At 41.6% G+C, this 16772-nt stretch overlaps 1 protein-coding gene across 1 annotated transcript; it reads right to left on the bottom strand.

Moving 5' to 3' along the window:
* On the bottom strand, positions 1 to 10459 carry LOC142196616 (sulfotransferase 6B1-like). The gene is made up of 7 exons (XM_075266590.1): positions 10218 to 10459; positions 8764 to 8873; positions 6717 to 6806; positions 5348 to 5474; positions 4486 to 4580; positions 1803 to 1959; positions 1 to 174 (listed from the first exon to the last, which is right to left on the bottom strand). The coding sequence occupies exons 1-7, from the start codon at positions 10414 to 10416 to the stop codon at positions 44 to 46; spliced, it is 909 nt and encodes a 302-aa protein (XP_075122691.1). The 5' UTR covers positions 10417 to 10459; the 3' UTR covers positions 1 to 43.
* Positions 10460 to 16772: the final 6313 nt, after the last annotated feature.

Below are 16772 nucleotides of genomic sequence, written 5' to 3'. Positions count from 1 at the left end.
AATGATCCAGACAAATTTAATATATTTATATCACATTACAGTTTTACCATTTACAATGGACATTATACTTCAGCATTTCTCCAAGTTTGGTTCCTGCCAAACACTCTTCAAATTTTGCATCCACTTCTTGACTTTGAGCTTCTGAGAAGTAATTTTTCCAGTCTCCAACATCCCCTAGGAAAAAAGATAATAAGTGAACAGGGTCTGAGACGAAAGTACCATACGTCTTGTAGAACATACAGTATGTGACTGTTAGTATTATTCTCACACTCCTTTAAGTAGGCAAAGTTGCTCAAGTATGCTATGTATTTGATATGTCAACTACAGTAATGTATTATCTGGATGTTTATTGCAGACCTTCAGACTATTCCACTTTAAGGCAACATGTAAACTGGGACAATTCAAGAAGCTACACCCTTTGGCCTGGGAACTTACAGAAAAGGTGTGGACTTTGAATGAGTGTAGCACAATAATTAAGTAGAACATTCCCCCTGCAAGGAAGATGCAGACTTTCACTGGGATTACCATAAACCAGCTCAGCCCCAGCTCTCACTGAATGTTCTACATGAATTGTACCTCCAGTATTTGGATGCTTTTAAAGAGGACCTTTCACCTCCTGGGGCACCTGTGGTGTAATACACTGCTAGAAAGCCGACAGTGCGCTGAATTCAGAGCACTATCGACTTTCCCCTTTTGTTCCCCCAGTGAAGAGCTATCAGTGCCAGTACTGTATCTCTTCACTGTCAGATGGGCATTTCTGACAGTCAGTCAGGAACGCCCTTCCTCAGAGTAGCGTCTATTGAGCTGTACTGTGAGGGAGCATTCCTTACCACCCAGCCATGACACGGAATGGTGAGGAACGCCCCCCCCCCCAGTACTCGTCTATGGACAAGTACTATCAGAAGTAGGGACGGGGTGTTCTTCAACGCTCAGCGTACCACAACTCCAGAGTCTGCTAAATCTTTCTGAAGGTCTTTTGTAGTCAAGCAGGGGTTCTTGAATTGCCACTCTGGCAATCCTATGAGAAACTGTCTCTGAAATTTTTCTTGGTCTTTGAGACCTTATCTTGTCCTCCACTGTTCCTGTAACTGCTATTTCTTAATTACTTTTGGAACTGAGGAAAGGCCAACTTGAAAACACTTTGCTATCTTCTTAGGCTCTTCTATAGCCTTCTCCTGCTTTGTGGGCCTCTACTGTTGTCATTTGCAGAGTGCTGCTTAGAAAAACCCATGGCTGGTGTTTTTTGGCACAAAATTAAAGGAGGCTGGATATTAATGAAGCTGTAAAATTTGCATCACTTGTCCTTTCCTAATGATGATAGTGAACAACCCATAACTCTAACTGGCTAATGAAGGTCTGGGTGCTTGGTCAAAGCTATCTGAACACAGAAGTCTACAAAGGTTCCCAAACTTTTGCAAGGTACGCTATTCCCTTTTTACTTTAAAATTGTACTCAAACATAATAATACACTGATATTGCTTAAAACTATAGACAAGTGTTTTTAATCTTTAACTTTATGCCTTTTAAAGATCATTTCGTCTTCAACTTGTTTAACTGTTTACAATAACAGTCGTTTTGACCAGGGGTGTCCAAACATTTGCATGCCACTGTTTATCCATTTTTAATGCTGTTAGATCTGCTAAAAACGCCACTGTCATGTGCATACGGCCTTTATCTTGCACAAGTCAAGTTTTAATTCTTTGCACAGATTCCATGGTTCTGATAACATGGAATATTATTTATGTGATGTGGTTGATATATAAGAACAGTAATATTACCAAAACAACAGATACAATTCTTACCTTTTCTAAAAATAATCTGTCCGAAGGCACCATGCGTTTTCCCAGAATTTTCTTTCATAGACTTGAATGTTCCTTTTTCAGCAGTTTCCTTCACTTGTTCTTCAGTCATTGAAATTCCAAAGAATTCACTTATCCTCCTAATTGATCCTTCCAAGTCCTATCAACATAGTAGATTTTGTTTGGTTACCAACAGAAACAAGCTAAAGCTACATTCACACAACAGAGATTAATGGCCGTGTGATGTTAGTTTTTTTTAACGGACATCACATGGCAGCATTAAAGGGATTCTATCGTTAGATTTAGGCAAATTTGCCTAACAACATGTTAGAATAGACTTTAGAAAGGCTATGCTATCCCATCCTTTCTTTAGCTTATATCCGACGCCATTATTGAAATACAGACTTTATTCTTGTATGCTAATTCTGTGCAGATAAGACAATAGGGGAACCCGGGGGCACTGGGATTAGGACAGAGGCAAGCACATGAAATAATATCTAATCGCAAAAGTGAGGTTTAATTGGCCAATTAATGGATTAATTGGCCACAACAACCATTTTATTACATAAAACAATACAAAAACAGTATTTAACCACTTCAGTACCGGGCCAATTTGTGGTCCAGGACCAGACACATTTTAGGTTTATTTTGTATTTGTGGTTTTGAGGTCTGTAACATTTTTTCCGTAAGTCAACTAATTTTTGCGTCTTTTTTCGGTGACACATAGGGCTTTATTTTTATATTATCTTTATTTTCGAATGTGTTTTCATTTTTTTATATCCAGGAAAATATAAACAAAATAGGAGGGAAATTGTGTCTGGTTTTCAATTTATTTATTTTTTTAAATTTAATAACACAAAGTGTCACTGAAAAACTTTATAATATAGTTTTTCCTCTCCGTTACGGTAATTTTTATTTTGTATGGTGTCGTCGGGGGTGGGGCTATAACCTTTAATAACAGCGTTTTATTAGCGTATTATTTATTTATTTTTATTATTATTTTATTTACATTTTTTAAAAAACTTTTTAATTATATTTTTATTTTATTTTTTTTCCAGATTGTGTCCCCATAAGGAGATAAGAGACCTTTGGGGACATCTGATCACTTTTTTTTTTTGTACTGTAGGCTGATTTCTCCTATAACTGGGGCTGCTACATTTAACCCCAGTTGCAGGAGAAATCCAGCCTCCTGCACACTGTATACACAGCTTACTGAGCTGATCTGGGTCCTGTAGGACCCAGCAGCTCTTGTAAGACTGCTCCCGGCAGATCACGTGTCCGCCGGGTCAGAGGGCAGCTGAATTATGGCAGCGTCCATAGCTGTGTATACAGCGCTCATTGAGCGCTGTATACACAGCGATCGAGAAGGCAGGGGAGGTAATAAATCTGCCCTGTCTTCTCTCTGGGAGCTCCGGCTGAAGTTACAGCCGGCTCCTATTGAAAGCAGCTGCACGATCTCCGTGCAGCTGCTGTGTTCTGACTGGACGTACAGGTACGCCCTGTCAGAACTAGGCAACCACTTCCTAGACGTATATAGTCTATGGGTGGTCCGGAAGTGGTTAAACAACCTACCTAAATAAATACCTTTACCATAAACCCTCTATATATAATAAATAAATTAACAAATAAACCCCAACTTTTCCAAGCAAAGACCCGACTTTCCTGAGAGATATATGTTCCCCGAGGGGGAGGTCCTAAGCTCCAAAGATCTGGCCGCCAAACTGTCCATTGTAACAAGTTACCCCCAGCAGCAAACCACAGGCTCAGGGGCACCATAAAACACAGATGGCAGTATTATCACGAATATACCAAAATCACTCACTGATAAGCCCAAAAGCATCCAGACCAAACAAAACAGTATTAATTATCAGGGAAACTAACCACCATGTTTCCTTACCCCCAAGTTTCAATCAATTACAAGGACCCCCCACCCCAACAATTGCTGTGAAAATTAACCATAGACAAAACCCCAAAAACTGTAACAAAAACAAGGGTGGGTGGGACTGCAGTTCCTTCCCAAAGGTGAATGACCACGGCAAGGAAAGTCGGCCGGTTATATGCGCTCCCCCTAGTTACTCCTGCCGGATGCTAACCTCTACCACTGGCAACCAGTAGGCCTCAACCTTTAGGCCCTGTCATGACAGTGTCCCCTCTGGTCCGGCCTCTCTTTACCCTCATAGAACATGAAGCCTTATCGGACTGTAACCTTATATATGTTATTATCTGCACATAAAAGGACATGGACTGGCGACGGCTCCTACAGCTTCATTTATTTGTGTAATTAAATTCATCTCTATCTGGACCATTGTATTAGCGATCTACCTCCTATGTTACCCTGCTACCTCTTGTGTCACCCCCTCCACCTCATATTGTAAACTCTGGCGAGCAGGACACACAATCCCATTGTATTGACTTTTTACTCTAATGTCTTGTTCTGTCGGTATTGTAACCCTATGATTTGTAAAGTGCTATGGAATATGTTGGCACAATATAAATAACATTTATTATTATTATTATTATTATTATTATTATCATTATAACGCACAGGTAAGAGCAATCTTACAAGGCAAGGTTCAGTAGTAACCAGCTAGTAAACAGGAATGGCTCAGCAGCTCGGATGTAGTTTTAAAACGATGAGGACAAAGACATATTTTGGTAGCATTTAATAACGTAAAAAATGTCTTACCTCTTTCATATTTTCAAATGTGATCAACAAAATGGAGTCATCCTCAAGATGTTTATTCCAGGCGACTGCATGATCAAAATATGACCCCCAGACAACTGAAATGACCAATACCAAGTGAATAATATGCAAATCTATTCTCCAGGATGTAATTAGGAGAACAGTGCACTCTGTACGCTGCCCTCTAGAGGGCAGCATCCTTAACATCATGCATGACTCAGTTAAAAAGTCTACTATCATGATGCGGATTTAATTGCCAAATTAGTATTTCTATTCCAAAAGTAACAGATTCCCAGCTATGGAAAGCACTGTTTCGGCCTTTTGGGCCTCCTCAGCATAGCGTAGGGATACTGAGTTGGCAGATTGAGAGACTATAGACTTGGGATAGGGGATAATCGTACACATCAGGGAGAGGGTGTGCCTAATACCAAGTAGTTAGTCTAAAATTGAGAAGTCTCTTACTAGAAATGTCCATATTTGTGAACAGAAAAGTCATAGCAACTATAATATCCAAACCTCAGAAATTAAAAGAGTTGGTCATTATCAAAATGTATTCCAAAATTGCTGTTTTCATACGTAAAGTTTAACTTCCTCCCTTAGTGCAGTCCTCTTTATTACATTGTAAAACATTGTTCCGGACGGGATTGTATAGCAATCCCGTCCGGAACAAAGCCAATGATGGTGACCTAAGATGTTCAGCAGCCCCCATAAAGTAACAGTGTGCACAGCATTGCACATGTCTGAAGTTGTGCCCTGGGCTTATGGTCCCATAAGCTTTAATTCTTATGGAGTACTTGCCTTTGTTAATTTAAAGATCACAAACCACAATAAATTAATATTGAAAAAGTCAGAACTAATACTTTACCATTTCCAGCCATGAAATCTGGGAAAAACTCATCCCAGCTATCGTAAGTAGGAAGCATTGGGTTGTTATTGTAGAAGTGAAAAAGTGACACAGCTGTATCTTTCGGATTACGAAACACCACAAGCATCTGTTAAACCAAAAAAAATTGTACAGAAAACACTGATAAATCTGGGACAATTTATTCCTTGTCATACACAGTCAATAAAATGCAGGCAACAAACAGTCCACTGGGTCAGCAGAGTAAGGCTTCGTTCACATCTACGTCTGAGTATTCATAAGAAACTATATAACAGGCTATTGGGTTCGCGGTTGTCTGGGGGAACTACTGTTTTAGCGGGCAGGCTCTCCACCATTCAGGTCACTCAGTGTATACTACCATCGGAAAGCACAGCGCAACTCTGAACCTACGCTAAGGTGGTCTGACACATAGTAGGAATAGAAGCAGGTACAGTAAACTTCTCCAAAAGATCCCCAATTCTAACTCTGATGCAGATTCTTTTTATGTGGCCCACTTCTTTTAAAAGACCTTTCCCCCAGAAAACTATTTGTACTGTAATTGTGGCATAGCTCCTAACCGTCCGGGATCTGGCAGGGCAATCCCCATTTTACACTGCTGTCTCGGATAGCTTACGGTTTGTCCCACTATGCCCCTGAGGTGTTTTGCTGTTAAAGGGATTCAATCATTAAAATTAAATTTTTTCTTCCTAACACATAGGAATAGCCTTAAGGAAGGCTATTCTTCTCCTACCTTTAGATGTGTTCTCCACGCCACCGTTCGGTAGAAATCCCGATTTCAGATGAGTTCTCTCGCAGCACTGGGGGTGGTCCCCAGCACTCAAACAGCACTGGGGACCACCCCAATGCTGCAAGTGAAATCTTTAGTGCCGCCTCTATCTTCGTCTGGAATGGCTCTCTCCACTTCTTCTTCCGGCACTGGGCTTCAAACCTCTAGGTATGCACAGATAGCTCTTCCATCGGGCCTCGGGCAGAGCTGACTGAGCATGGCCGAGACCATTTTTTGGGGCTGCTTACATGAGTGTACTGCGCATGCGCAGTACGCTCCTGTAGTTCTATGGAGTACAGAGCATACTGAGCATGCTCAAATTGAAATTCAATGTCATTTTTACCTGTAAGCAGGCTGTGTCCATGCTATACACCTGCAGAAACCTCTGCAGGGCAAAAGTTGAACGCCACAGATGTGACCCACAGCAATAACACTTTTGGCTTAAAACACACAGCGCAGTCAGTTTTTGAGGCGAGTTTTAGTTGCACATGTGGATAACATATTATTACATTTCATCCACTATGCTTCTATGTATACACACCATTATAAATATAGAATATATACAGTATCATGGTCTAAGCTCACCTTTACTTTCTTGTCAAAAAATGTCTGTGGCAGGTCATCATAACATAAGTGCGTTCCCAAGACTCTTGGTGAAGAATCAGCTTTTAGCTTCTGAAGAATAAATAATTTTATTTGATAATGTAGTACAATTAAAACCAGGCTGAAAATGAAGCAATATAACAAATGATGTGATTTTCATAATTGTCGGGGTGATTGATATGCCATGTCCTGGGGCTTAGCAGTGTGGTTTTAGCACCAAATCCTCTGAGGGTAAGTTCTCACGGGGTCTTTTGGTCCGCCTCAGGTTCCGACCAAAAAACTGGTAGCTGCGACTGAATGCCAGTGCGCTGCACCGGAATCCAGTCACGCACTCTGCTCCGGAATAAGGCCCAATGAATGGACCTAGTAGGGAGGAGGGAGTGTCTTCAGGCCGAATCGCGAGGTGAATCGGCCTAAAGAATGAGCATGTACATTCTTTTTTCCAGGAGCCGCAACAAATGGCTCCTGGAAAAAAGACCTGACCAGCTCCCATTGATTTCAATGGGAGCCGTCTTTTTGGTCAGGATTTTGAGGCAGATATCAAAATCCTGGTCAAAAACCCCATGTGAACTTACCCTGACAGTCCTTAGGAGGGCACCATAATGAAGGGTTTGCAGTTGGGTGATGATAGCATCCTGCAGTATAGCTTGTGTGTGGCGGTGTTTTGGGTCCCCTTGTTGGTTTGTGTGAACATAGGTGAGAGATGGTAGCAGTTAAATAGGCGAAGCTCATGGCATAGTTTATATGCAGGTTTATTTACAGTCACAGAGAACCGTAGGGAACGTTACAAACAAAGAGGATGATGTTTTTTCTCTTTCTCACTGCATATTATTACTTTATAATGTTATCATTTATATTTTATATTTATTATTTATCTATGTATGACATTTTTATCACTTTTGTTTGTTTTTTTCACATATGTATATCTTTACCTACGTATATTTGGTCGAGACTTAACCGTGGCTTCACACTGAGAGCTCAGGCATCTGTAAGTGGGGGGCGCCATACTACTACTCAAAGGCTGGTTTTCGTTGTTACCAACCAGAATTCGTGGTCCAGTTAGAAGGAGTTACTTGGAAGTTGCGCAGTTAAGGAACTGACTTGGAAGTGAATATCGGGAAAACTTTTGGGAAGACAGATATATTTATGGATTCCACGTCACCACACAGTCATTAGTACGCATGTGCAGGATTCACGCGCGCTTTTTACTAATTTAAAGTACCCCTAGAATGAACGCATGCCATTCTTCTTCTTCACATCCGGCTACTGCTAACACTCACAGCTCACTCGGATAGTCATCCATTTGTGAGGATAAGTGTGTGCAGTGGTAATACACTTGACAAAGGGGAAGCCCCGAAACGCAGCCCGCTGCGTCGTGTATTAGGAATCATAATAAAGATCGTGTTGAATTTACGGATTTGGAGCAAGCGCAGTTCTTTCTACATCCATTGGTCTGTTTCTGTTCATACTACTACTCAAGACCCAGTCGCACCCCCTTCAACTGTAATCATTACGCCCCTGCTGGGGCGTCTACATTTTGTTGAGGTTTGACTTGTACTCTCTTCACTCAGGCTGCAATCTGAGATAAGACTGAGTGAGTGGAGTAAATTAACCCCTAGGAGTTGCACCCGCATCATGTGCTAGGATGGCATGTACGCTTTGGAGTCCAGTGTTTATACTGTTGGTGGTATATTTGCCTTTTAATGCAAATGGTTCTGATAAGTTTGAAAACATTTTTTTAGGAATTCTAATGTAAACCCCAATTGGACTGCTCAGCAGAGGGCAAAATGTGATGTGAACTGCTGCTTACATACACAGGTCAGTTCATAGACAAGATGGCAAGGAGGGGCGGGGGGCTGTACATGGGTTCATCCTATAAGTTTCTTCACTGGTATATATGCCTGGTGTCTCTCCTGTATTATAGTATACTACACAGTGAAATACAACTACTTATGTTATAATCTTTTACAGTCCTATTACATTTACCTGTACTTGTCCTACAAAATGTACCCTCGCAGGTTGCACGTACCTCAAATTTATCGGGAGCTTTAAATTCAATTAATGGAATAGCAGCTAATGGTTCCTTTTTGTAAAAAGCGCGCACAATGCTGTGTAATATTAAAAGAGTCCAATTGGATCCTGTAAAAAAGTGACAATTATATCAGATGAATAATAAAAAAAATATTATTTTTTTTTTCACATACAATGTAACATACAGTCGGGCATGATGTTTAAGGGAGCTTCCCCTAGAGAGGGCAGCATACAGAGGCACTGTTTCCCTATTTACATCTTGGGGAACAGATTTGCATATTCTTCCCATGTTCCTTCAGACAAATACTGAGAGACAAATGTTATTGTTTGTATAATAAAAAGTTCTCTGCTTTCTGCCTTTCATTCTGTAACTTCTAGTGGATAAAATTCTGCCAGTCCATGGTCATGTGATTTACGGTCCATGGTCATGTGATGAGCACACAGGTGCACAGCTGATTACCAGGCAGCTGTCTGATGTGAATATAACGAGTGGCACCTGTGTACTCATCACATGACCATGGACTGTACATCACATGACCATGGTCAGAATTTCATCTATTAGAGGTAATCAGAATGAATGACAGCTGCCCTGGGCCCACTGACTCTGTGGGGCCCACCCCGGGGCCGCCATTAATGCTTTATTTTTAACTAGATTGGTGTCTGCAGGTATAGTTGACATAATGCGATTTCCAAAACCGGAACAGTTTTGGAAATCATAGCATGTCCACTGCACATATTTTTCCGTGATATGTGGATAGAATTCGCTAAAATCCTATCCACTTTACAGGAACTGTAAAACACATTTTTTTCTGTCGTTTTTACACCATGGCCACACCATGGTATTTATGCCACATGAGTCTTGGCCTTGGGCTAAGGCCCCACATTACGCAAACGCAGCTTTTTTTATTGCAGATCTTGTTGCATTTTTTTGAGCCAAAGCCAAGAATGGCTACAAATGGAATCAGAAATATATACAAAGCTCTTATACTTCTATCTTCTGCTCAATCTAGTCCTGGCTTTGACTCAAAAAACCGCAACAAAATCTGCAACAAAAAAAGCTGTGCTTCTGCAATGTGAGGCCTTAACCTTAGGCCGGGGCCCCATGGGACAGAAATGCCATGATTTGTCCATGGCGTAAATGCCACGGGAACATCACAGTGTTTTACAGTAATGGCAAAGTGGTGGGATTCTAGCAAATCCCATGCCCACTTTGCAGTAAAAACCGCAGTGTGGACACACCGCAATTTCCAAAACCGAAACTGTTTTGGAAATTGCAGCATGTCAATTATACCTACAAAAATACAGGTGGTTTACCCATAGCTATAATTGTAACAGAAAGTTACAATCAATAACTATACAATCAATAACTTTTTTTGTTGAAACTGAACAACCCCTTTAAGAATGGTCAATCTAACCTAGTTCATTGATCTATCCCAAAGAACAAAAACTTACCACATTTGGGATATGCTACCAACATCAGATCATCTTCACGTGCTTCAAAGTTTTCAAGAGCTTTAAATGTATCAATATCACATGTCACCGATGGATAGAGCACTCCATTGTATGTGAATATCAAGTCCTCCTTGGGAATCTTCTTGGCTGCTTCAACCACTTTTTCCACTTCTTGAATAAACTGAGAATTACTCTCCATTGTGATGTGACCTAGGACTGTCAATTCTGTTCAGCTTAAGAAAATCTTGCCTCATTCCTCTAGTTAGGTTTTCAAGCAAAGTGTATGATCTAGGGAGGTTGGGCAAACAAGAGGCCGGGCTAAGGGTGCAGCAGATTTTAACCTCTTATTCTCTGAAGAGGAATGCTGTCCCTGGTATCTTATGTGTCCGCACTTTGCCGCATAAGACACCAGGGTTATAAATTGCCTTGGTAAGAAGGGAGCCTATGCTACACTGCAGATCGTACAGTGGGGTTCAGGAGCTTCTGGTTAAACTTCTGACTACAAGGGCATTATAGAGTGAATATTGTACTTTATAGACAAATCAGAGCCCTGTAGGAAGGATGTATGCAAAGCTATTTTATAGCTTGTGGATGTAAATAGTAATGTCTTTGCAAATAATAAGGCTGGGGCCCCAGGGGCTGGAAACGCTGGAGACTTTCCCGTAGATATATTGGTAAAAGAAAATCCGCAGAGGAAAACTCTGTGAACTTTCTGTGCAAAGCGCTACAGGAAGAATTGCAATGCATTCCCGCCGTGGTTGTTACCGCAGTGCTTTAGCGCTGCGTATCGTCCCATGGGGCCTTAGCCTAAGGCATCACAGGACAACCCACAGCTATAAAGCGCTGCGGGAAAAACCCCAACAGCAACACATCACGGTTCTCCCCGCAGTGCTTTAAACAGAAAGTTCGCAGAGTTAATTATATCTATGCATATGAAAATTTTCATGATTTACTTAGAACTTGAAACTTTGTTGTACTGTATATAGTATATACAGCAAGATCCCATTATCCATGATTTCATCAACTGCAGTTAGCGGTGGCGCATTGTTGATCGCACTGCATTTACTATATCAGCAGTGCGATCTAGTGATGGTACAAGAAGCACAGACATGATCACAGCTTGTGTAGTGCCTGGACATTAAGCAGTAATGACCTATCTTTAGGATAAGGTCATTAATATTGCAGCATCCCAAAGCAATGCTGCTATATGTTTTGTGTCTGTTACATGTACCCCGGGGTTGTCTTGTTTGCCTTGTCTGTATAGGTGTCTATAGTGAAGCACATTATGTCTGCTATTTTACTGTACATACGCACTTTCATTTAACATACTCCTCTTGACCAATCACAGGCCATAGGGTGGGGTTCTAGGAAAGGGTATATATTCTCTAGCAGCTGTAGTTAGAGATTAGTCCAGTGATTAGTAATAGAGATGAGCGAGTACAGTTCGGATCAGCTGAACCTAACAGCACACTCCATAGAAATGAATGGATGCACCTGGTACTTCCGCTTTGACGGCGGCCGGCCGCTTAACCCCCCGCGTGCTGGCTACGTCCATTCATTTCTATGCGAGCCACCGGCGTTTCCGTAGATATAATTAACATGCTGCTATTTCCAAAATCACGCTGGCTTTGGAAATCGCAGTGTGTTCGCGCTGCGGATTTTAATGCAAAGTGGGCATAGGAATCACGTAAATTCCCATCCACTTTGCTGTTACTGTGTAACGCCACGATTTTTCCCGCAGCGGTTCCAGCCTTTGGGGCCCCGGCCTAAGGATAGGCAGAACATGACTATATTTCATCTGTGAAACACGTCTGTGTGTAAGCCAGATTTATTGGCTTGAACTTTGTCCTGGGAGCGGTACTCGTAGCAGTATAGTTATCTATAATGCTAGGAGTCCCTGACACTCAACAATATACTGTCCCATATCAATTACACTACGGGCTGACTTTGGCATTAAAAAAAAACAAACAGCAAAATCTGCATTTCCGCAATGTGGGTCCATAGCCTTACTCACTCATATTTGCTCCTTAAATTGTTATGTAGAATTTTATTGCTTTTCATCCTTACATATATTTTTCCAACGCTGTTGAATCCTTAAAGGGGCTGTCCAGGGTAAAATATTCTTTTTACATTAGGCCGGGGAGCTGAAAGAAGAACAAAAAACAAAACATGCTCACTTGTCCCGTGATTCTGGTGTTTGCCAGTACGGTCCTGCTGCTCCACTATTTTATTTTGGTGGAAGTCCCTGCTGCACTGTGACATCCTGTGTCCCTTACCTTAGGCCGCTGGCCCCAGTAGTCATGTGACTGCCGAGGCCAATCAGCAGCATAAGGAAATTGGTTGGGACTTCCACTGGAAGAAAACATAGGAGTAGCAGGAGCAGACTGGTAGGCACCAGGGACAAGTGTGTTAATTTTAATTTTTTTTCACCTCCCCTAATTTAAAAAAAAAAAATTATCCTAAACAACCCTTTAAGTCATCACATCTGCACCAGAAGCTTTAGAATGCATGGTGCGCATTTTTGCCCCCCTCCCTTCCTGATGTCTAATGGAGTTGGGGCCCACACTTTGTAGAGTATTTCTTCCAGGTCCTGCTTTTAAAGGAATATTTTTCCTTGCTGGTACAAAAACATACAAGTTACTACAGTGTAGATACTCAGCACTATAAGTCAGGCATGTGTTTCTACTTGTGTGACTGTTATCCAGGTTCTAAAAAAAAAGAAGTCGGAAATGGGGAATACAGGGAATTGCTTAGAAAATAAATAAACATGGGAAAATTGGCAGCACTCCAGACCATGCAAAAAAAAATTGTGAACTGTGGAGTTATGATCTTTGGTCTAATAGAATTTTTGACCACTATGATCTAATTCTGCTGTTCTCTTACACACATATTAATAGAAAAACGTATCTACCCATGGCCAGTGCTGTATAATCTTTTACACCCTATTTTATCAGCTGTATTATGGAGCTAGTAGAAAACAACTTGGTAATACAGAGACGTAGGCAGGACACCTGTGCTGTGTGTTCTGACAAACAGGCTTTATATAGGTACTGTGCATATGTCTTTCCCATTTTCAGCGCCATATTGTTACTCAGAGATGGTAGAGAATTGGCCAATGCACCAAAGGTTTGGTTACTTAAAAATGGTCAAAGTTGCTGCTGTAATTTTTTAAGACAGAAAGGCACCACCTAATATTTAGTGAGCCGTTGGACTAAAAGGATTTGGATGTCTTTGTCTTGTAGCTTGTAAGGGTATAATCTGACAGCAGAATTTCATGCTGATTGAGGTGGATGCGGCCTCAAAATCTACCTCCCAATGATTTCAGTTGAAGGCAGAGATCAAAGCAGGATGCTGAAAAAGTGTGTTCTGCTCGATCTTGATGTGGATTCTGCGGCTGATTTAGCTGCAACAGAGGTGTAGCTACCGGGGAGAGGGGGGGGAGGTGTTTCCCACTGAATCTTTGGGGACCACCCCAAAGCCACCATTAATGCTTTACATTTAGGGTTGAGCTGATCTTGAGATTTTAAAATCCGATTTCCGATCATTTTCCAGCTGATCTCGATCGTGAAATTTGCTCGATTGCTGATCGGAATCTGATCTTTTCCGATCCTGATTCTCAACCCTAGTCAATGCTTCTCTATGGGAAAAGTCACTTTTAGGGTTGAGCCAATCTTGAGATAACCTCCGTTCTTGATCCTGCTGCAAATAGATCGGGTCGGAATTCCAATCGCGATTGGGAAATTTACTCGATCGCCGATCGGAATCCGATCTTTTCCGATCCCGATCGCTCAACCCTATTTACATTTAACTAGATTGGTGTTTGAAGTCATTGATCTAGTTAAAACCTATCCTGCACGTTAACGGTCTTGTAAAACATAAGCCACTTTAGGCTTGCGGTTTACAAGACACTGAGACCAGACAGCATGTCTGGATGATCCTAAGCACTATACCTAAATTACACTTACTGATTTTTTTCTGTTAGAGGAAAAAGAAACATCAAAACTCAAACCTATCTTCAGGTGGATTCTGTTTTGCAAAGCTCATTGAAATAAATGGGGGACAGAGAAAAATGCTAACACGTTTTTTTCTGTATCCTATTCATTTCAATGGGGTTTACAATGCAAAATCAGAACTTATCTTCAGGCAGATATGAGTTAGACAAATTTCACTAACAACATGTTGGAATAGCCTTTAGAAAGTCTGTTCTAGTCCTACCTTTCTTTATCTGTTCTTCAACTGCAATTTTGAATAATGGGCAGCGTTCGGCAAACACAGGGACCCCATTATAGTCTATGGGGTTCCGTGTGCTTTTACAGCACAGCGCTTGCAATTGCGTTTGTATTTCGGTCGGGGGGTCTCCATGCAGACTCTCACTGGAGGGAATACAAAAGCAGATGTGAACCAACCCTAAGTGCCCCTTCACACGGCGTAAGCGCTCCGCTCATTTAGACATGTATACATGTGTCTGAGCGCGGCGCTTCAAAAAAGAGCCCATTGATTTCAATGGGAAGCGCGCGCTTACGCCGTGTGAAGGGGCCCTTAGACTTTATTACAGGGTTTTTCAGGTCATTTTTATTAATGATCAGTCCTCAGGATAGATCAGCAATAAGAAAATAGGAGTTATGATACTTGGGACCCCACTGATCAGCTGTTTGAAGTGACTATGGCACATATGCTGGCACAGAGACCCCTTCTCTGTTTATATTGAATGCTGTACTCTTTTTTAGTGACTGTGTGATGTATATAAATGTAAAGACAAGGCTAGAGTTACATTGCATGACAACCATGAAACAAATGATACAATATAAACAGAGTAGGACTCTTGGTGCTTACACAAGTGCTTTGGCCCCCTTCAAACAGCTTATCACCGGGGGTCCCGGGTGTTGGAAATCCTGTCATTTTTGTTTTATTGGAAAAGGAGCACAAGATGTTTGTGTTGCAAATTTTACGTAGACTTGTCACAACTGGAAGAAGTACTGTCGGTCCATGGCGGTCCAGTCCAGATAGAAACAGAGTGTGAATGATCACAGTCAGAGACGTCACCTGTAAGTCATGAAGTGTTTTCTGTGCTGCATTTACCTAAATTGTCTGCAGAGCCCACTGCAGAGTCTATAGTAACCACTACATGGTCACCATGTAGTCATAATATTGGTATACCAGAGTTGAGAACCCACTTGGACGTATGCCCGCCGCCCCCCCCCCCCTCTGATCACTTAGCTATGGCGCAGGTTGAAGACAATGTTGAAGCAGGGGGCTGTCCGTTCCCTGAAGACTCTGTACCAGAACAGCAGGAGAGCAAGGAAAAGGCGAGTGTTGCTGGAGTTTTTTTTTTTTTTGGTAGGAGATGGACATAATATTGTGGGGGCAGGTGATGGAGACATTAAACTGGAGCAACTGGAGGGGGAAATTTTTACTGTGGGTGCAGTTGGAAGGCACATTATCCTGTGGGGGCAAATTCATGGGGACATTAAACTGTGGGGATAGCTGGAAGGGAACATTATATTGTATGGGGCTACTAGAGAGGCATTATACTATGTGAGGGCCAATAAGGGGGCATTAAAATTTGTGCAAGTCATGTATTTGTAAATGGTGGTGATGGGTGGGCCCACTTATGAAACCTTTGCACTTGGCCCACTAATGTGTTTAAACCACCCTGTGTGTAAGAAAGCAGGAGGAGGTGGAATACTGGGGGATGATGGTACTGTGCTTGAAGCACAGGGGGAAACCATTCTGCATGCACAACATTTGCCAGTTGTGTTTGTAGCACATATGCCTGTATGGCAAAAAGGGATGGGAGGGATTATGTTGTGCAAGCGTATATCATCTTTTATGATTACCAGTGCAATTGCTTTGAAATTTCCAGGGATTGCTTCATTCTGTAAATTACATACTAGTTGCAATATGTCTGTAAAAATGCTTAGTCAGTAACTACAAAGAAACTTACAAGCCTGTTGTAATATACTAGCAATAATATCTTGCAAACACATGAAATAAGAAAACTCTAATATTGCTGTAATAGTATGACAATGGTGCAATTTGACAGTAATACATAAAACATGAACAGACATGATAGTGAACATGGCATGTTGTTACATTAGGGCTTATGCACATGACATGGCACATGCTTGGAGATGCATGGTACTATTAGTACAGGCAATGCTCTACAGGTACCATTACATTCCATGTGTGTGTGGGAAATATTATCCCCTAGAAGCAAAACTTTTAAAAGGATTGTCCAATTTATTTTTATTGATAACCTACCCCTATGACTCCTGTTGATCAGCTGTTTGAAGGGACACTGTGCCTTTACAAATACCATGATTTCTTTACTGACAAACCATTGTAACTGCACCAGGAGTTGACATTGCTCCATCTGTTGCAATAAGGGTCAGCCTCTTCCCCTGACTGTACCTGTGACATATCAAGGGCCCCCTCTGCATCCAAGGGAGAGTCTTCCTCCTATTCCAGTCTAGGAGTTCCAGTTCCTCCACCATAATGACTTTGACCTTCTCTGTCAACACAGGGTGAGGATGTTAACTAAGAGGTGTAAACTGT

Source organism: Leptodactylus fuscus, chromosome 3, assembly GCF_031893055.1.
Source record: "Leptodactylus fuscus isolate aLepFus1 chromosome 3, aLepFus1.hap2, whole genome shotgun sequence".
Taxonomy (NCBI): Eukaryota; Metazoa; Chordata; class Amphibia; order Anura; family Leptodactylidae; genus Leptodactylus; species Leptodactylus fuscus.
This window is presented reverse-complemented; position numbering and strand designations above follow the sequence as displayed.

What these genes read in the sequence shown, in the direction of transcription:
- LOC142196616 (XM_075266590.1), bottom strand. Translation starts at nt 10,416, where the DNA reads ATGGAGAGTAATTCTCAGTTTATTCAAGAAGTGGAAAAAGTGGTTGAA. An exon ending in GGTAGCATATCCCAAATGTG is followed by an intron (nt 8,874 to 10,217) that starts GTAAGTTTTTGT and finishes ACTTTTTTACAG; the next exon opens with GATCCAATTGGACTCTTTTA. An exon ending in ACAGATTATTTTTAGAAAAG is followed by an intron (nt 175 to 1,802) that starts GTAAGAATTGTA and finishes CTTTTTTCCTAG; the next exon opens with GGGATGTTGGAGACTGGAAA.